The following is a 20,585-nucleotide window of genomic DNA, read 5'->3' as shown; positions in this document are numbered from 1 at the left end:
AAGGGAATTCAAGTGATAGCTAAGCCACAGGCATTGCTGGGCCTCAGTGTTCTCAGCTGCAGAATGGGTACTGAGAACTCACCTCAGGGCCTAGGGCATATCACGTGACTTAATAGACACAATACATGAGAAAGAGCTCTATAAACTGTAAAGAGCTGTGCACAGCTGGGGGTTCAGATGGAAGAAAGAACAAATCCTTTGTTTCAGGAGAAGTGATGCTGGAAATACCACTTAGAGGAGAGTAGGCTGTGCTGGAGAGACTTGAGTGAGGTGAGGGGCGCTCTGGAATGGAGTGGCTGCCCAGCTCCCGCTCCAGAAGAACAGGGGCCTCCTAAGTCTAGGTCCCCAACCAGCCTCAGAGTCAGCTGTGACGGAATGGACAGAGCCTTAGGCCTGGAGTCAGGAGGCCATGAGTTCAAGTCCCAGCTCTATCATTTATGAGCTGTGTGATAACAGGTAAGTCACAAGACCTCTCTGAGCTTCAATTTCCTCACCCATAAATGTAGATAATACCCTGTGTCTCACAAAGCTGGGCATTGCAGCAAATATGAGAAGGCACTCAGCACACGCCAGCAGGGGCATGAGACCCCCCAAGGGAGGGCTGCATAGGGACCTGACCCTCTCCTCCCCACTGGGGAGCAGCTGGGGCTTCTGAGACAGTGTATCCTTCTGTTCCTCTCCTGTCACTCTGGCCACGCTTCCCCTGTCCTGGCTTTGCTTCTGACACATGCCCTGGATTCATCCCTTTCTCTCCACTCCAGAGGAAGCAGAACCTTCCTGGTCCAGCAGCCATCCTGATGTCCCCAGCAATCTGTCAACCGACTCTCTGCATCCTCCCCCCAGTGCCCCTGCAATCTGTTCTTCTTTTGTGGCTGGAGCGATCTTTGCAAAATGAGAATTTGGCCATGTTCTGGTTACTCTTAGGACAAAGACCACAATTCTCAAGACAGGTGCTGTGTGTCTAACCGCTGCTGACTTCTGCCTCTGGGCTCGTCCTGGGACCACCGCCTTTCTTTTAGTTCTGCTAAAAAGCCGTGCTCCTTTCTACCTCAAGGCCTTTGCACAGGCTGTTCCCTCTACCTGGGAAGAAGCTCTTCCTCCTTTTCTTCACCTATTCAACTCTTACTCAACTTGTGGGTCTTGGGGAAGCCTTCTCCTACCCCCAAGTGGTCTTATGGCATCCCTGACTTTTCCTTCACTGCACTTATCACAGCTCAAATTTACACACATGCACACGCACACACATACACTTGTGGTTATTTGATCAACGTTTTCCTCTCCCTCTAGACCAGAGGTCAGGAAACTATTGCCTATCACCCGCTTTCATAAAGAGGTTTTGTTGGAGCAAGCCCCCTCATTTGTTTACATACTGCCTACATTTGCTTTCGCATGGCCTGCAAGGCTGAAACTATTTACTATCTGGCCCTTTACAGAAAGATGTTGCCGACCCTGCTCTAGGCTGTAATTTTCCCGAGGCGGGGCCATGTCTGTTTTACTCCTTATCATAACCCAGCCCTGGCAGGGTGCCTGCACAGGGCGGGCGCTTGCAGAGACGTTGATGGATACGTTTTTCTGGATAAGTAGCCATTTTTACCTTGTCAAAATTGTATTGACGTAAGTTATTATTAAAACTGCAGATTCCATCAGGAATAGATGTCACTTAGGAGATTCCAAGACCATTTTCTGGCAAACATTTCAATGCAACAGTGAAATCCCAACAGAGGCTGGCACGTCAAGGATCTCAGAGGAGCTATTGGCTAACAAGACCTTCACACACCTTTTATGAGCCACCCGCAGTCAGTACACACAGACTGGGAACATACGTGGAAGGGAGTGCAAACCCACATTCAAGAGATTATGGGCTGAGCAGATTTAGGAAAACACATCATCCTTTAGACAATTTCATTAAGGCTGTTTCTATATATACTCCAAAGAACTGATAGATGAATTCAGAGAAAACGTCCATTTTATTGTTATACAGAGGAAATTGATTTTTTCTTTTTCAATGAATTGTTCTGACTTGATAAAAAATGCTAACAACATCTAGACACTGTGCTTGGCACCGTATCCTAGAACCTAACGACCCCGGCAAGGTAGGTCTCATTGTCATTCCTACCTTCCCAGGGAGACAAACTGAGGCTCAGAGACCACGCTCAGCAAGTGGCAGGGCTGAACTGTCACAGGGCTATGAGAGTTCAAACTTACCCGGCACCCCCTGCTTTTAAGCAAGGTCATGAGGATGGTGGGAAATGTACAGCTGTATCTTGAGTGTGCTCACAGCCCTCACAGACAGAAAGCTGCCTGGTACCCTCCATGGCCTCTGTTTAATATGGGGTCAGGAGGTCCCCTGTAGTGACAAAGTTGCCATGGAGAATACTACACAGAGCAGGCTTTTAGAACTCTGAATGTACTGATTCATTTTTATTTTAATTTGTGTTTTATTTTAAATAAAATTTTTTTGAATGAAAACAGTGGAGTGTCAGGGTTAAGGATGCCAACTCTGGAGTACAGGCCTGGGTTTAAATCCTAGCTCTGCCACTTTGCAGCTGTGTGACTTGGGGAAATCTCTTCAACTTCTCTGAGCCTCAGTTTCCTTGTCTGTAAAATAGGGATGATCACATCACAGTGCTTATGCCAACAGGTCATTGTGGTGAAGAAATGAGACGACGCCCGTCTCCCATTAGCCTGTTGTTGGGTGTGGTGTGTCTTGGGCCCCTCTCCGGCCCTGAGGTAAGAACACTTCCTGAAATGGTGGACAAGCCCCACTTGTGGCCTTCAGAGCCCGGTGGAGGAGCTGCTGCTCCTGGGAGCCTCCTGCCATACCTGGACGAACCGAGGTGCCAGCCGGCAGGGGTGGTGGACAGCCCTGGGTTAGAGTTTGGTTCCCTCTCACCTCCTATGACATCTGTGAGCCCCCAGAGGGCACCTACCGGCAGACTTTGGAGTGAACTTGTCTCGGTTCGCGGCACACACAGCCAGCAGTCTGTAGCCGAGGTCCAGGTCGAACCCTTGCTGCGCTGCCACCCGACTGACCACCTGCCGGCAAGAGGGGGAGGAAGGGCAGGGTGAGTCACTGCCGGAAGCAGGCCTCTGAGTCCAGAGTGATGGATGTGCCCATCTTATAGGTGGGCAGGCTAAGTCAGGTCCCCAAGATCAGGCAGAGCTGGATTCACACTGTGCCTTGTCAGTCACTCAGCAAACACTGATAAGGACCTCCTCTGTGCTGGGCCCTGGGATCCCGGCCCCTGTCCTCAGGGTTTCCAGTCTGGTGGTGGGCCTGACCCAAGTCCAGGCCTTGCCGCTTTCAAGGGCTCAAATTTGGCCACATTCTAGAAGTTGGCTGGGGATGCTGTACCACCATGTTTTGGACAGCCCCAGGCCAGGGTCTCTGCTCCACCAGGGCAGCTCTTCAAGCTCCCTTCCAAGTCCCTGGACCCCAGGAAGTCTCCCAAGCCCACTGACCTCCTGCAGCTACCCTGGTGGGGCTCTCGCTATCCTCACTATTCCAGGCACAGTCCCCACCCAGCGGCATTGGCCCCTCCTGAGTCAGAATCTGCACCTAAGGAGAGGACTGATTTAGGACACGCTGTTCCCGTAGAGCTTTGGCTCAGAGCTGCCTATTGGACTGCTAAGGCTTCCCCAGATGGACACGCCTAATGCTCCCCAGTACTCAGCTCCATGCCAAGCGCCCTGCAGCCTCTCAGACTCTAGCCCAGAAACTGCAGGGCTCCTATGCTCGGCCTGGGGCCTTTCTCTAGCACCAAGCACCAGCTCAACATCCAGGAGGCTTCCGGAGGAGCGTCAGTGGAAGTTTGCCAACAGCTGTGTATTTTTGAGGCTGGAGGTCCCACGCATCTCCTGTGAACCTCAGAAGTACAGGCCTGAAGGGGGAGAGGCGAGGGACTGGGAGGGCTGGCAGTCCCTGTGGGGCAGTGTGGGAAGGGTGCTCCTGGGGCCCCATGAATCATTCTGCAGGCTCGCGCCCATCAGGCTGCACTCCTTCACTGCCCGTTCCCAGGTGTCCCATGATGGCCAGATCTGCTCCCTCCTGCCCACCTTCCTCATTTACAGCAGCAAAATTAGGTTTCCTTAGAAGCAAGATGGGCCTTGGAAATGGAGTTGCTTTAGGAAGTAGCTGGGGCAGCCAAGGCTGACTGGGAAAGGAGTGCTCCCAGACGTTAGGCTCATTCTTCTGAGAAGGGAAGACTGTCGTCTGGTCCAGAGACTGCCTGCTCCAGAGGCGCATGGGGGCTCAGGGCGCTCAGGCTGCCATGGGGTTGGGTCAGCCCCTGTAGCTATTGAAATAGGTTTATATTTCAGGGGTTCATTACAAGGGCTTTAGGGCTAAAAAAGAGTGGGAAAATCACTAATCAAGGCCAACCCTCTCATTGAGAAAATACAGACATTTGAGGCCCAAAGAGAGTGTTCCATGGTGAGCCAGGGAGAAGCCAGTGGACTCCCCGCTCCCAGGACCACCAGAGCCCCTTGGAACGGGCCCTGCCTCCCCGCCCTATCTCCTGGGAACCCCTCGGCAGGAAGGGAAGAGGACTTTCTCAGGTCAGAAGCTTTGCTCAGTTTCTCCTCTGCAAGCAGAGGCCCCTGACTCAGAAGGCTTCCGCTCTCCCCTCCTCCTTCCCGCCAGCAGTATCTGTTCTGTGCTGTGGTCCTCATGGCACCTCCCCTCACCACACACCGTGTTCCAGAGTCTCTGGGCCACCCCAGGACAGGGGAATCCTCACTGTTAGTCTCACTGTCTGAGCAGAAGAACCAAGGCCCGTAATTCTTCATGGCCTGTTGAATATTTCAGGTCTGGTGACAGATACTCTCTGGAGCAAGCAGAAGGATTCTAAAAGGGTCACTTCAGCTCAGATGTTGACTACGGCACCCTCCCTCTTTGGTGGCAGAGCCTTGGGGTGGATGCAAGTGAGCACACACAGTTTGTTTAGACTGGTGCATCAGTGAGGCTGCTGTTTGTAGGAAACTTCAACATGGGCAAGTAGTGTAATGAGAATGCTGGCTCCCAGGTACGAGGGCTAAGTAAAGGCTTTGTAAGCAGTGAAATGCCAAATTCTCACAACAGCTAGGCAGCATTATTATCTCTGTTTTACAGATGAGGAAACTCAGGATGAATAACAGCCCCAGTTACAAAGCTTGTCTGTGAGAGAGTCAGGAGTCGATCCGATCCGGGGTGACAAGCTACAAAGTCTGGGCTCTTTGCATGACAGTGCTTCTTTTTCAGCCCACAGAAGGTTAAGGCCATAACCCCCCTGACCTGCAGGAGAACCCTCAGGCCCTGGGTTGAGGGCAGGAAGGCAAAGGTTCCTCTGTTTGGCCGATACTGGCTAATTCAGTTGCTCTGGTTTAAAAAAACAAACAAAAAACTAGCTAAATGAGCAAGAGAGGCCTGGTGCAGGTACCAGGTCTGTTCTGCAGGCCTGGGTGTGTCTCTTATCACCAAGTCCCCTGAGCCCTAGCATTCAGAAGGGTCACTAGCTCCAACAGCCTCCTTTCACCTTGGCCCAGAGAGGACAGGGCCTTCCTGAAGGTCACACAACACAGGTGTGGCAGAGTGGACTCAGCTAGACCCTGTGACCCAAGGGTGCCTCATATGCACCCCCTGGCTTCCTTTGGCTCAGCCTGAGAAACCTCGGGAAAGTCCTGTCAGGTAGGTCTGGCAGGTGATGAGGAGGGTGGGCTCACCGAGCAGTCTGCTGTGTTTCAGAGAAGGCTTCTCCCACTCCAGTGGGCATGGCGCCCTCAGTGGCCCCTCCGCCACAAAGGCTGGGGTGAGAAGCAGAGGGGCTGCTGTCCTCTGCTGGCTACCCAGGCCCAGCCAGCTCGGCCTAGCCTGCAAGGTGCTCAAGCTGTCCTGCAGGGCCTGGCTATCTGACACCTAGACCCTGGGTCCCAGGGGAACACACAGGTCAGGAAGTCCAGCCCCTTATGCCACAGAGAGGGAAACTGAAGCCCAGAGATGAGAGAGGGGGCATGCTCAAGGTCATGTGGCTAGTTACGTTAGTCCCATAAAGGGAGTGTGTGGCCCTGAAAAGCCGGGAGGTTCCCGGCCACGAAGCAGGACAGGTTGTCTGGGAGACACTAGAGAATATCCTCTGAGGCAGTCAAGGGAACTGAAGGCATGCTGGGCCTGTGCTCCAATCCTGTTCCATCCTATACTGTGCAACCTAAAGCAAGTTACTTAACCTCTCTGAGCCTCAGGTTCCTCTTCAGCAAAGTGCAGGGACGTCCCCCATTTCCAGGGTTCTATGTGATAGATTCTGACAGTTCCATGTGTCCCAGTTCTGTCTCATGAGTGTAGCCTAAGGCCCTTGGGGCAGAGCCCTCATTTCCACTTTGGTAACAGTTTCTATGCAGAGGTGGGCAGGTATTTGTGGTGGTTACTGCTGCAGCGGCTTTGGAGTCAGGCATAAGATGCGGTTCCTGTTCTGTCACTTACTAGTTGCTCTACCTCACCTAAGTGACTTAACCTCTCTGGGCCTCAGTTTCCCCATCTGTGAAATGGGTACAAAATGCCCTCCTTGCAAGAATGCAGCCAGGACCGGGCCCCGCTCCACGAATGCTGCTTGTGGACGTGCGCCCAGGCTTTGGCAGTGCCTGCCTCGAGGGTGTGGGAGCCCCACCGGGGAGATGGGAGGGCACTGCTGAGGCGCCGGCTCTTCTGTTTCCCTCTCCACCTCCTCCCGTGCCTGCCTCCCCTCTCCTCTACTTCAGCTGCCTGAGCCAAGGATATTCCACCTCAGGGAGGAAGAAGGAACGACTCCAGAGAGGCCTGCTTTTTATGAGGACACTCAGAGAAGGGGTTCAACCCTGCTGCTACGGGAGGGGCTGGGGTGTGAGTTGTCATGTGGTCAGGAAGAATCTGGTCCTCAAAAGGAAGTGGTGCCTGGGCTCTCGCCGCTCGGCTGGGGCCCTGGGGCTCCTGCACTGTGGCATCCTGGGGTCAGAGTGCATGAGGCGGCGGGGTAGCCTGGGGGCTGCCAGAGGCCTGAAGGGCTCCTTACCCCAGGGTCTGGTCCCGGGGCCACAGCCTCTCACTAGAATTGTGCCTGAGCTTCTTAGAAGCCAGTATGGCAAAAATGTGTCCCTTCACTGCCTGAGGCTAAGTGTTTTTTAATTTATATCCTCTAAGTAAGCCGGATCCAGATGAATTTGTTTCCAGAGGTCGCCTCCCAGGGGATCGCGGTAACCTAGAGTGCTCAGGCTGCACCCAGATCGGGGGTAAATGTGTATGTGGGGGGAGGGGGGTTGGCAGCCTTGCCCAGCCTAGGCCCCTTGGGATCTCTGACCTCCCCCACCCCACCCCTCTCCATGTGGCATGGCTGGGGTTGAGGATGCCCAGGGGGATGGGAGGATGGGCTGCAGGGCCCTGGGCCTCTTGGGGGTCAGGGGTTCCAGCCTGGGACTGTAGCAAGCTGCTCCCCGTCTCTGTTGCTTTGTTTGTAAAACAGGGATGATGCTCCCTTCCCTGCTCGCATTCAGGGATGCAAGGAGACCATGCCCGGGAAAATGTCTTGGGCACTGAGGTGGCTTCTATGACCCTCCACCCCATCCTCTCCTGCTGCTGGTTCTACTGAGCTCCAAGGGACAGTCAGACACTGGTCTCTGCACCTGTGGCCAGTGGGCCAAGGGCTCCTTTCTGGATTAGCAGCAAGCTCAATGCTAGCTGGGTCATTAGGGATGCCAGGACCCTCTCAGGGCTCAAAGCCAGCCATTCAACCAAGTGTATGCCTGAAGCTGGGGTGCTATGAGGAGAGGCCCAGGAGAGCTGGCCCTGTGCCTTTTTCCACAAAGTTTCCCAGCCTGGGAAGCTACGGACTTCTTGCTGTCCATCAGATCCTACAAAGTCCTCCCTGGGCTCCCTCCTTCAGGAAGACCTCCGTAATCCCTCCATCCTGCCCTTCATGGATGCTCTCCTTCAGAGCTCCTGTCCTCACACAAATCATATCCCATCACTTACCTGCTTAAGACCTTCAAGGGCTCCCCATGCCCTTCAAATAATATCCAAACTGTTCTCCCTTAGACTGCAGGCCTTAGCTGGTCTCTCCTTCCCTCTTCAGCCTCATCTTGTATCCCTCTCCCTCTCCTGTGCTCTGGCTGAGACTTCTTTCTGTTCCTTGAACAAATCGAGCCTCGGGGCCTTTGCATTAGCAGTTCCCTCTGCCTAGAGCACCCTTCCCTCTCATCTTCTCTGGCTGACTCCTTCTTGCCATTCAGGTCTCAGCTGGAGAGCACCTCCTCAGGAGACTTTTTCTGACCACTGCCTGGCCCCCTCCCTCTGGGAACTGATCTAGGTCCTTATTTCCTCCTTCAGTGTTTCGTGTCAGCTTCCCCCACCGGGAGGTAAGCTGCTGGAGAAAGAGGTCCATCGGGTGCACTGTACTTCTTCCTGGCCCACAGTGGAGACTCAATGAATTCTTGTTGAAGGAACAGATGAATAACAGGACCAGGGCAGGGCCAGTTACTGGTCATCTCATGCCCACTGGCCCATCCAGCCTGGCCAGGGCCATTGTCTGAGTCAGCCTCAAGTCCCCATGTCCCAGGCAGGGCCAGGCTCGGGGCAGGGTGCTGGGGGATCATGGCAGCCAGTCTGGCCACACGTTGTGCATGGTCGCCACCTCTTTCTTCACTTATGGCTGCCAGCAGCTGGAATGGGAGTTTGGGGCCTCTAGTAACATCTGTCCCTGCCTGCAGGGCTTAGCCTGAACCAGGGTTCCCACAAAGAGGATTAAGGGAGCCGGGGAGGGGGAGGAGAGCAGTGAGCTGGAGGATGAGGAGGGCTGGGCAGTGCAGGCGGCTGCCTGATTTGGCCTGGTGGCCCTGAGGGAGCCAGATGGTGTTGGCTTTGGACAAATGGAGGAGCCCTGGGAGGGTCCTGGCTGCACCCCTGCCTGGCATCCTTAATGACCAGGAGCATCCTCTCTCGAGGCAGATGGTTCCGGGCTTGAATCCCAGGTCTGCTTCTAACTGGCTGTGTGCCCTTGGGCAGTCCATCACAACTAGTCTCAATGTCCTTCTCTATACCATGGGGAAACTAGGAGGACCAGCCTCTGTGAGCGGGTATGAGGAGTCAGGGAGAAGGCACACACAGCAGGCCAAGCTCAGTGTCCTGCACAGAAGGGGTGCTTTGTAGTGATGGCCCATGGTAATGTCACTATTCCTTTTGCTCCAGGCCAGGGCCGTGTGGGACCTCTCACCTCCCTCCTGTCTGGGGCTTTTTGGGAAACTCGGTGCCCCTGTACTTCACCTACTGTTCCTGCCTGGCCAAGCATCCATTTTGGCCCCTCCTCTCCAAGCCTTGGGGTAGCCAGACTCCCCAGCAATCTGTTTACTCACATTCTCTTCAAAGCTGACTCAGGGGCCGGTGAGCAGCTGTCCTCACTGGCCGCCAAGGCTCCCTCACACTTATGGATGCAGGTTGTGTGGCTGGGGACATTCACAGCCTGTGACCTCCTTCCATTTGGCCGTCAGACTGCAAGCTCCTGAGCTTGGCAAATCGTGCTGCAAGCTCTGGGCCTGGCCTCTGCCCAGCCTGTACCCTAGACCCTGACAGTGCTGAGCAAATTTCAGCTCTCTGGGTTCTGTGGTACCTCTGGGTCTTTGCGTGTGCTGTTCCATGTGCCTAGAATGCGCTTGCTCTCCTCAGCTGCTTGGTAACTTCTGCAGATATAGAAGTGGCTTCTTTTCTCAGTTTTCCACAGGCCACCCCACCTCACACGCGGCTGATGTTTCTATTCTCTGTGCTGCTTCACCTTGGACACGATTCTCTCAGCCATCTCCTTCCACATCTGTCTCCCTGACTAAAGAGGGAATCAGGCTTGGCAAAGTCTTCCTCATCCTTGGTTTCTCAGGATTGACAGAGGGGATTGTACATGATAAATGAGGGATCAATCAGTGTGTATTTGGATTGATGGGTGGATGTAATAGGAGCTCAGTAAATGCTTCCATGAAGGGATGCATGACTGTAAACAGAGATCAACAGATGTTTACCTCAGTGAACAAATGAAAGACTGGAGAAACAGATAGCTGAAAACCTTCAAGAGACTCTCTGCTTTGCTTTTGATGGAACATTTACCCCCATCAGACTTGGACCTCGCCAAAGTAGGCCCTGTCTTTCTCATCAAGTGTGGGGAACCCACATCATCCATGGGGACACATCTCCCCATCAGACCATGTTCCCTGAGGGTGTATGCATGTCAGGGGTGCACAGAGAAGGCCAACACCCTTCCAGCACCGGTGTTGCCCTATCTCTCATCCCCATGTATCTGTGGCCTCTTGGACACCTGGACAGGCACGCTAGGCCCCAGCCATCCTCCCTGGGCGCAAGCACAGGCAGGGATGCTGCAGACTCACCGTTAAACAGCCCATGAGGCTCTGCTCGAAGGGCCTCTGGAAGGCTCGCGGGTCTCCACACCAGTCCAGCAGCTCCGTGGCAGCATTGTGGAAGTTGGCTGGGTTCTGCAAGTGCTGTGGGAGAGGGAAAGGAGGCAGCATGAGGCTCCAGGAAAGAGGCTAGTGGAGGTAGTGGGCGTCTGGGGTGGCCAAGACCCCAGGCCTCACTGGGGAGGAGACACACAGAAAGGGGCAGGACAGGATTAACAAGCTTTCCCCAGCTCCCTCTATCTCCTTCCCACTGCATCTCCACGCCCCACCCCCCAATCCCTGGCAGGATGGGGATTAGCAGCACAATTGCAAAGAGAGGAAAACCAAGGTCGAGAAAAGGGCAACGATATTAGATATTAGATATTAGTGTTTTCTGGACCCTGGCAGTGGGGGGAGGTGGACCCTGCAGGGTTCAGGAGGTGGCACCTGGCTCCCATATTTAGGGGCTGGCTCTCCCTGAGCCAGGACAGGCTAGCCCTGGAGATTCCTTCTGGGTGAGGCCCCCTGCTAATCCCACCACCACAGCCCAGGTTTAGATGCCCACCAGCTCTGGCTTCAGGGAAGGCTCTGCCGTAGCCAAAGAGGGTGGGGGCCTGAGGGACAGAAAGAGGCATCCAGGCCAAACCCAGCTGGGCAGGTGGACTAAAGCACACTGTGCCCAGGTTACTGTCACACCGTGGTCTGGTGTGCATGACTTAGCGATCCCAGTTTCCCAAACACAGATTTCCTGGGTCCAGGCTGGCTTGGTTCAGGGGCTGCTGGCATTGTTGGAAGGAGTCCCAGGCCCGAGCTCAGGCCCCTCCCAGTCAAGGGGTCTGAGTCAACAGAGACTGAATTCTGGAGCCAAGGCGTCTAGATCTTGCTTCACACCTAGGCCATGGGGCTGATGGGTTGGAAGGGTGGCTTCCACGGCCACTCCTCCTTTAACACGTATCAATGTTTTTTCAGGCCACGCTAGTTAGGCACTGAGCCCAGGGTCACAGAGCAGGTTGGGGCGGAGCTGGGATTCCAGCACTAGGTGTGAGTGCCTGTGGGTCCTCTAGCGGGACACCTGAAGGATGTCCCCAAAGGTCAGAGTGTAAGCCAGGAGCAAAGAAGATGGTGGCACCTTCTGAGGTCCCTGTGGCCTTGGTGCTGGGAGAGACAGGGAACAGGAGCTGCCTCCAGGGCAGTCGCTCTATCCCAACTTGCAGCGTGAGTCAGCCTTGGAGCCAAGGCAGGGAGGGGTGTCAGGAGCTGCCAGCCCCCAGAACTGGGAGGGACACAGAACATGCTGTGTCAGCCCCTGTAGGGCAGGGGTCCTGGGGTCATACTGCCTTCACCTCCTACTAGCTGCCTGGAGTGGTCCCTCACCTCTCCCAGCTTCACTCGCCCTATCTGTAAAATGGGGATGGCAGACCATGGCTTGGGGATGGACATTTTTGCTTCTTTCACTTAGGGTTTCCTGACTATTATTACAAGGTGGCTCATGCAAGGCAAGATATAAAAATGGATGGAAGAAAGTGAAACGAATTAGAACATCCTCCCTTGGTGGGAGATGGGGAGAGGGAGAGATGAAGGAAAGAAAGAGGGCAAGCACACAGCCGCACAGCCCTCTGCCACGGGGCTGTGGTGAGGATTCAGCAAGAGGAGGCTTCTCCGGTCCCTGGCAACGCGCCTGGCACATGGGGTGCTCCCCCATGGGGCAGCCCTTGGCTCTGACGCTGTCTGCCAAAGGCGACCCTGGAAACTCAGCTGCCCTTGGCAGCGCTCGGCCCAGCTCCACATGGAGCTCTTCCTGCAAAGGCAGAGCTCCCTGCACTTGATCTGCGGAACACAGGAGGAACTGCCACCTACAGAAACATGCCCTTTGAGAGGGCAGCAGTGGGTCCTTACCTCTGCCTCCTGTGCCCTCTCTCTAAGATGTGCCCTCTCCACGGCCACGGGTGGCATCCGGGCTTCATGTGGAAAGCCATGCAAATCGGCAAATTCCCTGCCCAGCAGCCTCCCTCTGCTAACCGAATTATTCCATTTATTTACATGATGTCACACCCAATTAGCACGGTCAGCAGCTGTGCACGCTGCTCTCAGAGCTACCCACCCACAGCACCGCAACCCTTGGCACCTCCACCCTTGGGCCTCTGAGCTCCCAAGTGGCCTCCAATGCCAGTCCCAGGGGCCCAGTTTTATTCTGGCTCCCAAGCACCCAGCCTTTCATATCTTGTCAGCCCACCTCTGGCCTTCTCCACTCGCACCCCCACCAGTTCACCTGGCCTTCAGCTTGGGCTCTGGTGATCACTTGTGGGTGCAACTCATTAGGAGAAAGAATATCAGGCATCCCATCCAGTGGTTATTGCTCAGTGGCTCTGTGGCCTTGGCAAAGCCCCCTCCTCTCTATGCTCTTGTCACCTGTGTGGACTATGAGGTGGCTGGACTGTACAGAGAGACTGAGCGATGCAGTGAAATGGGCAGGACAGACCTGGACAAACCCCATCTCAACCACTGAGCCCCAGAGCCCCGGGGACATTCCTAGGCTTCAGGTCCTTTGTTTGTAAAACAGGGCGATGACAGCTTGCAGGGCTGCTGCAAAGTGTAGAAACAATATATGTAACACCATCCCCATGACAAAGCAGGTGCCAGATAGAGACTGCTATTGCTCTGCATGCCAGGACCTCTCTACGCTTTCTTCTTTCTCTGACGAGCTGCTTGAGGGCAGAAACAGCTCCCTGTCCACCTCTGGAACCCTAAAGATAGTCACAAGGCCAGGCCCATGCAGTAATGGGTGGGGAGCAGTTAACTGTCCAAACTGGTCTATCTGCTGCGCAGGCCGGCAACCTGACCCCTTCAGAACAGGTCCCCAGCAGCATGTAGAGGGGCAGGGTTGAGTGGGGCGAGCTTGGCCAGCCTTTGATGGTCTGGGGATGGGAGCACAGATTTTAATCATAGGCAGAGGCTCCTTTGGCTGTGGTTGTTATTGGACACTAATACCCTGTCTCCCACCAGAAAGCCTGGCTCCACAATTCCTCAGAAGATCTGAGCTATATCCACTGGCCACTGAGTCTATTGGGGCAAGAGTAGGGAATACCAGTGTCCAGACTAGGGACTGGTTACCTAGAGCAAGTGATGAATGCATCTTCTTATCAATCCATTTGTGACTCAAATGATCTATCTATCCATCCACCCATCCGTCCGTCCATTCACCCACAAATGAATCAGTTTATCCATCCATCCATCCATTTGCCAATCCACCCATTCATCAATTCATTACTTTATCCATCAATCATCCATCCATTCATCTACCTACCTATCCATCCAGAATTTATCTAGCCACCCACTCATCCATTCATTCACCCATTTATCTATACATCATTTATAGCCACTCATCCATCCACCCACCTATCTACCCATCTATATGTCCATCTATCCACCCACCCATTCATTCTCAGCTATCCATTTATGAGTCCACCCCTCCTCTGCTCCCCCCCAACATACTTGGGGCCCACCCTGGGCTGGGCACTACGCTAGACTCTGTTGACTTGAAGATGAATATGGCACACCCTCTGTCCCCAAGGAACCTAACCTAGTGGGAGACCTGACATATGCCCCCCAGGGCCCATAGCTCAAGAGAAAAAGAGCAGGATGGGTGAGGTAGCTGGGTGCCCAGGAGGCACTGGGGCTCAGAGATGATGGGGTGCAGATGGTCAGAAGGGCATCTGGGGCTTAGGGAGGCTTCTGGGCAGGAATTAGCTGATTTGCACAGCTTTGCACATGAGCCCAGATGTGCCTGTGACCTCTGAGTGGGGCATGTTGTAGAGAGGGCACTGGTTCTCCTGAGAAAGGGGAAGGCAGCAGAGCCAGAGCCCAGAGGGAAGATGGGTAACAAGGCGTTTGGGGGAGAGCAAACGCCAGCAATGGCTAGAGCCAGAGTGGGCTGGGGAGGGAAGGCTGTGCCATAGAGGTGAGGCAAGGCCAAGAGTCCAAGGCTAGGAGGCCCCTGATGGAAGCCACGGCCCCACCAGCCAGAGGCAGGCACAGCTAGCACATCAGTCACCCTCAGAGCATGTGGACCTGCTTGCCTTTCTCTTCTGATTAGGATACAGGATGTCTGAGAATCAAAAGTCTCCAGCCAGCCACGGCTGCCCTCTGTGGCAGCTGTGGAGCAGACAGACATCAGTGAGGAGCTATGTCTGACCAGAGGTGTGGGAAGAGGGACGTGGAGGACACAGGGAGCTATGGAAGACCCAGAAGCATCTGGACAGCCTGTTTACCCTCACAGATGCGCCACTGTCTGGCCCAAATGCAGAGCTGTGTGTGTGTGTGTGTGTGTGTGTGTGTGTGTGTGTCCGCAGGCACACACATGTGGGACAGGTTGGGGCTGGGCAGTGAGGCAATCCCTGGCCTTCAGCTACTCCAGCACTCACTGGCTGGGTGTCCATTATGATGCCCATTCTACAGACAAAGTCAGGTGAAGTGGCAACTTAATCAAGGCCAGGGAGCTAGTAAATGGTGGACTGGAGACTCAGGTTCGAGGACCGGTAAATCTGAGGCCCATGTGCCAGGATTCGAGAGGGCTGCTCCTGGGTGGGCGCCTGTCCACAGTGGACCCCTGGGAGGCCCAAGAGAGTAAAGGGGACCCTGATTTCTGGTGATGCAGAACAGGGTGGGGAGAAAAACAAGCTGTGAGCAGGTCTCAAGAAGAGCAGCGTGCCTGGCACATAGAGGGGCTCATGCATGGGGGGACATGACTATTGTTGGGAGGTGAAGGCCACTCACAGCTGATCCCTTATGGGCAGGAGAAACTGGGTCAAAGGCAGACCTGGGAGAGAGCCCTGCAGAGTCCCAAGGAGGAGGAGGAAAGGGCAGGGGGAGGAGGGGGTGCATTGCCTAGTTTCTATTCTATGACGGTGAGCAGAAGTGTAATTGGTGTTCAGGAGAGCTGTTCAGGCTGAGTTCAATCTGTAACAAGTCTTCTTCAATTTCCTCTCCTCAGACCTTGCGTGGCTTCTGAGAGTGCTCTGCTTGATGCCAATGAGAAGACACACATCCCTTAGTCCCGCAGACTAGCCACAGCTCCACTGGGCCCCGGCGCTCAGGGAGAGCAGGCTGGGTGGAGCTGAGGCTGTGAGCTCTGCACTGTGGGGTCCTGAGGCTGGCAGTCTATGCAGGTTACCTGAGCTTCTTGCTGAACCCACCTATGCCAGGGGCCTTACCCCAGCACTCCCCTCCCTGTTGCTGAGACATTGAGGACAACAGCCCCAAATGCTACTAGCTGATCACCTGCCGTGTGCCAGGGCTGGGCTATGTGCTTCACCCAAATAGCCTCACAGCATCCTACGAGGTCAGTCTTATTGGCCCCATTTGACAGAGGGGGAAACTGAGGCTCAGAGAAATGAAATGACAGGCCCGAGATTGCTTTGCGCGTACATGGAGGAGTGAGTATTCGGATTCAGGTCTCCCTGGTGCCAAAGCCCAAGCCCCCTCCACCATATCTGCCCCTTCCTGGAGTAAAATAACACTCTGGAGTCTGTGCACAGATGCTGCCATGCTGGGCTCCAGGGAGGCTGAGCCCAGAGGACAGGCGCATCACTGCTGACCACCACTAAGGGGTGCCCGCCTGCCCACCAGGCCTCAAACTGTCTTGTTAAAGTGGGGGCTGCTGAGCCCATTGTGAAGGGTTCCCCACCTCCCAAGAATCCAGGGTACTGATGGTCAAATCGCCTCTTGAGCCTGGTGTGAGCATCGGCAGGAGGGGGACTCCGTCACCCTCAGGGACGAGGCCCGCCCAGCACAAGTGGGGCTGGGCTGTATAACCTCAGGTGACTCCCTTCCCCTCTTTGCTCCTCAGATTCCTTTTCTGTAAGACAATCTAATTCCTGACGACCTTTCCTGTTCTCTCTCTTTATAGAGAACCACTGGCACAGAGGGGCAGGGAGTGTAGGTCTGGGATGGAGGTTAGGCACTTCACTGCATCCTCACAACAGCCCAGAGCACACAGCAGAGCCCAGAGAGTCACACAGCTGGGAAGGGAGGGGATGGACAGGGCAGAGCCAGTATTTGAACCCAGATGCGTGTGATTCCAGAGTTAGGTTGGTCCATACCAGCAACGCTCTCACAAGCTGAGTGGTCAGGGAGCCCCAGGCAGTTGCTCCTCACCTAGCATCACGTCCACACCATGCCCTGGATGCCCAGCTACAGTGTAGGCTGGCACCTCTGCTGCTCTGCCCACCTTGCCTGCTCTGCCCTCCCCAGCTGCCAGGCAGCGGAGCCCATGCTACACACCCACCTGCTTGATGCACTGCAGTCGGTCATTGGTCTGCTGGATGTGCCTGTCCATAGAATTCATTCTGGCTGTTTCACTGCTTTCTACCCGAGAGCCATGAATGTTGTCCAGCCTGTGAAGACAGAGGAAAGAGGGTGTCACTGGGGTCTCGCCAGGCCTGCCAGCCTCACAACTACCCTCTGGCCCCAACACTGACATGCTGGCCACACTGGCTCCAGGCAGGTTCCAGGACCCTTTTTGCAACATGGAGCCCTCTGCCCCAGGCAGCTCTGCAGCTGAGAGAGGGACCACAGCCCCAGCTGCCCAGGCAGCCCTTCCCCACTCTTGGCCCTGGGGGAGCCCCATCTGGGCTGAGGGCAGGATGTTGTCCTGGGTGTTCTCCGTGGGTGGCTCATGTGAGCACTAGGCAGACATGTCCACCATGGGATGTGGAACTGCACACTCAGGTGCACGCATTTCTACACACGTGTGTGTGTTAGCTGGTGGTGGTGGGGACAGCAACCCTATCTTCAGATTCCTGGCTGAGGGCTTAGCCCCCTCGATGTGGCTGCATGTGTGCATGTCATGTGTGTTTGTGTGGATCTTCCAACGTGATGACCTTCACTGCACGTGTGGTTAGATGCAGCAACCCTGTTTTGGGTGCTATGTGCTCTCCTCAGTCCCCCAGGCTTTAAGAGTTCTTTATGCTTTACAGCCCACTCACAATTCCACTGTTTCCCTTGGTCCTCCTGGAAAGAAGAGGGCAGGGATTAGCATCATCTCTCTTTGTCAGATAAGGAAACTGAGGCTCAGAGAGAGGAAGCCAGTTATCCAGGGTGGCACAGTGAGCCAGTGTCAGAGCCCAACCAGGAGCCAGGGCCCTAACTGATCCGCATGGTTGGGGTGCATGGGTGTCCTGGTCACCAGCTCACCCCTCCTGAATGGCAGTGGGCCTCACGAACATTCACATCAGTGCAAGTGTCTCTCGGGTGGTGATGCTAAGTAGAGGAGGCTCCTTTAGCTCCAGAAAGCCCCTGGAGACCCCAGGCCCCTCCAGGGAGGCAATGATGGCAAAGGCAGAGATGCAGATAGTCACAGGGGCAGAGAGATGGAGAGAGGAGAGAGTGTTCAGCTCCAGTCCACCCACTGCTCAGGGGTCCAGGTCCTTGGGCCAAAGCAGAAGTCCACCCCATGCTGGCTGGGTTTGCCCTCCCACAGCCCAAGTGTCATCACAGGCTGCAGACACATGGGTCAGACACAGGGTGCTGAACAGAGGCCTATGGCCCCTGCCCTTCTCTGCTATCCTGAGACACTGTGCCCCGAAGGGCCCTCATCTCCAGCCACGTCTCTCGAGGCCCCACATACGGGGTACTTTCCATAGGCTGAGCCTCTGCATTCTCTCCTTTATCCTCATGCCTATTCCTTAAGACTAGAATTATCTTCATTGCACAGATGAGGAAGCTAAAGTCCCGAGATCTGCCACGTCCCCATGGCTAGGAGGAGCTTGGACTGTGTCCGTCTGCCAGTCTGTTTCCATGTCCTGGCTCTGCCTCCAGCACGAGCACCCTAAGTGAGGGAATCAGCAGCAAGCCTGGCCCCGGCCTGGGAAGAAAGCCTGTTCCTCCTCCAAGGAGCTCTTCACTGCACAACTCCTTTACCACACTTCTTATTGTCCTGTTTGTGCTTGAAAAGGCAACTCACTTGTGTGGTTCAAAAACCAGAAAGTCCACAAGGGTATACAGTGAAGCGCTGGCTCTGTCCCTGGCCCCCAGGAGCCCTTCCTGGGAGAACCAGCGTCCTCAGTCTCGTTCCAAGGGTCTCATCTTGGAGAAGCCAATATCTACATGCATTACGCCCTGCCACTCCTTTTTTAAAAAACATAAAACGATCGCCTTCTATGCACATGATCTGGACCTTGCTTTTTCCTCTTAATAATATCTCAAAGTTTATTCCACATCAAGACATAAAGAGCCTTTCCATTTTTTAATGACTGTGCAGCATTCCAACGTACAGATGAACCATTTATCCAACTCACATCTGAATGTCTCTGGCTGCCAGGTGCTGTGCTAAGGCCTGAGGCCCCAGACAAGGCCCTTCTGCTCAGGGGCTCACACTCCAGCCTGAGTAATGAAGCCTGAAGCTGTCTCCAAATTTTATTATTGCCAAACATCTCTAGTCTTCACTGTCTATCCATGCATGCCTCCAACTCACCGAGTAAATACTTTTCAATATCTATATTATGCTGGGTCCTGTGTTAGATCTACAGGAAATTCAGAGATTAAAATGAAATAATTCATTCCCTGTCTTCAAGGAACTCTTGGCCCAAGCCTATAGTCACTCCAGGTCACCTAGCAGGTGACTATGTTGTGCAGCTCTTATAAGTCAGGTGCTGGTCCAGGCACTGGGCACTGATAGATAGTTACTATATCCCCACTTTACAGATGAGGAAACTGAGGCCCAAAAGTTATAGTAGCAGCTGGCTCCAGAATCCTGGCTTCCCCATTACAGCCTAAACTTTTATACAGATACCAGGGAAGGGCTGGGGTCCCTGCCGGAGGCTGCTGTGCTGTTGTAGGCGTGTGTGTCGGGGGGAAAGGAAGTAGGGAAGGTGTTGCTCCCCTTGCTGCACCTGTAGGGCCCCCAAGCAGGGGCTGGATGCCTCCCTCTGAGTCTACCTGTACAGAGCCTCAGCCAGTGCGCCTACAATGAGGGCTCCTGGGGCCAGAGACAAACCATGGTGTGGGAGGCGGGGACATGGGAGGGCCCAGAGTGGGAGCAAGCCAGTACCGCTGCCTTCAGTGAGGCCAGCTGGATTCCTGGTGTCAGACCCATCTGAGCTAAAGGGTCCCTGGTGGTCTCCCAGGCACTACATGGGACGGGGGGCTGGGGAGGCCCAGCCCCATCCTGAGCATGGGCGAACACTGGTTGCCAGGGTCCCAGTTAGAGAGTGCAGTTTCCACAGCCAGTGAAGGGCCCCATTAAATGAAGGCCTGGTCAGCTCAGGAGGAAGCTGATGGGAAGTACAAAGAAACCCCGGACCTATGCAGGCTTCAATCCTGCCATCCTCAGGACGCAGCCAACCAGGACAGTGGCCCAAGTGGCCATCAGAGGGTGTTGCTGACAAACCTAAGTGCCCAGAGGGCTTGAAACCTGCACTGTGGAGGTTTGGGGCTCTCTCCTCAGGGCCCTCCTTCACTGCAGGGAGCCTGAGCGCCCTGACCAGAGTGGCTTTGAGCAGGCTTCCCGGCTTTCTAGGCCTTAGTTTCCCCATTTGTAGAGCAAGATGGTGAGGATGGGGCATTAAGTGGTCTCACAGGCTCTCTCTCTAAATAGAAACTTCTCCCAGGATGTGCATGGGATGTTGTCTAGGGTCAGAGACCTAGCAAGCCCTTGATAGAATGCTGGTTGAATGAGTGACAGATCATTTATGGAGCCTTAGGGCCCTCAGCTCACCTGGGCAGCCACCTTGGGGCTCAGAGACTGCTCTTCTCTGTTGTTCCACAGCTGGGGGCCACAGGTCTCCCTCTAGGAAGCACACAGTAAAGGGGGAGCAGAACCGTTCAAGTTCAGGTCAGTCCCCAGACCAACTCATGGGCAATCCTGTCTGGAGTAGATGGACTGAGTCAGCTTCTGGATTCAAAGATTCTCAGAACATCAATAGCCAAAGGTGCTCTGACGTCTTCTACCACCCTAACAGTTCAGCTGGTTCTATTTTGGGAAGCCTGAAGCTCATGGGTGGTGTGTCCATGGCCACACGACACATCTGGGCTGGGTCCAGACCCCAGAGGGCTCTTCTCCCAGGCCAGGGCTCCATGTTGTAGGAACCAAGGAATGACCAGCTGGGCCTGGGACACCTGTGAGACCCAGAAGGCAGATGGCAGCTATCAGGATCACAGGGACAAGTGTGTGCCTTAATCTATAGAACAACAAAATGTCTGGGTGATTAAGG

The 20,585-nt window shown here is 54.6% G+C and overlaps 1 protein-coding gene across 14 annotated transcripts in view; it reads right to left on the bottom strand.

Moving 5' to 3' along the window:
* ZMIZ1 (zinc finger MIZ-type containing 1) overlaps positions 1 to 20,585 on the bottom strand; it is a 237,553-nt gene that overhangs the window by 93,432 nt on the left and 123,536 nt on the right. For 12 of the 14 annotated variants that reach the window (XM_070491195.1, XM_070491280.1, XM_014837172.3 and 9 more), the window contains 3 exons: positions 16,661 to 16,769; positions 10,369 to 10,482; positions 2,931 to 3,036 (listed from right to left, as the gene is read on the bottom strand). In XM_070491195.1, the coding sequence (XP_070347296.1) occupies positions 2,931 to 3,036; positions 10,369 to 10,482; positions 16,661 to 16,769 (329 nt within the window). Of the gene's footprint in view, positions 1 to 2,930; positions 3,037 to 10,368; positions 10,483 to 16,660; positions 16,770 to 20,089; positions 20,241 to 20,585 lie in introns of all 14 variants that reach the window. The other 2 variants (XM_014837155.3, XM_070491257.1) reach the window with 1 other exon arrangement.

Source organism: Equus asinus, chromosome 2 (assembly GCF_041296235.1).
Source record: "Equus asinus isolate D_3611 breed Donkey chromosome 2, EquAss-T2T_v2, whole genome shotgun sequence".
In the NCBI taxonomy this organism is placed as follows: domain Eukaryota; kingdom Metazoa; phylum Chordata; class Mammalia; order Perissodactyla; family Equidae; genus Equus; species Equus asinus.
The sequence above is the reverse complement of the archived record's forward strand: the minus strand, read 5'-3'. Positions and strand labels throughout refer to the sequence as shown.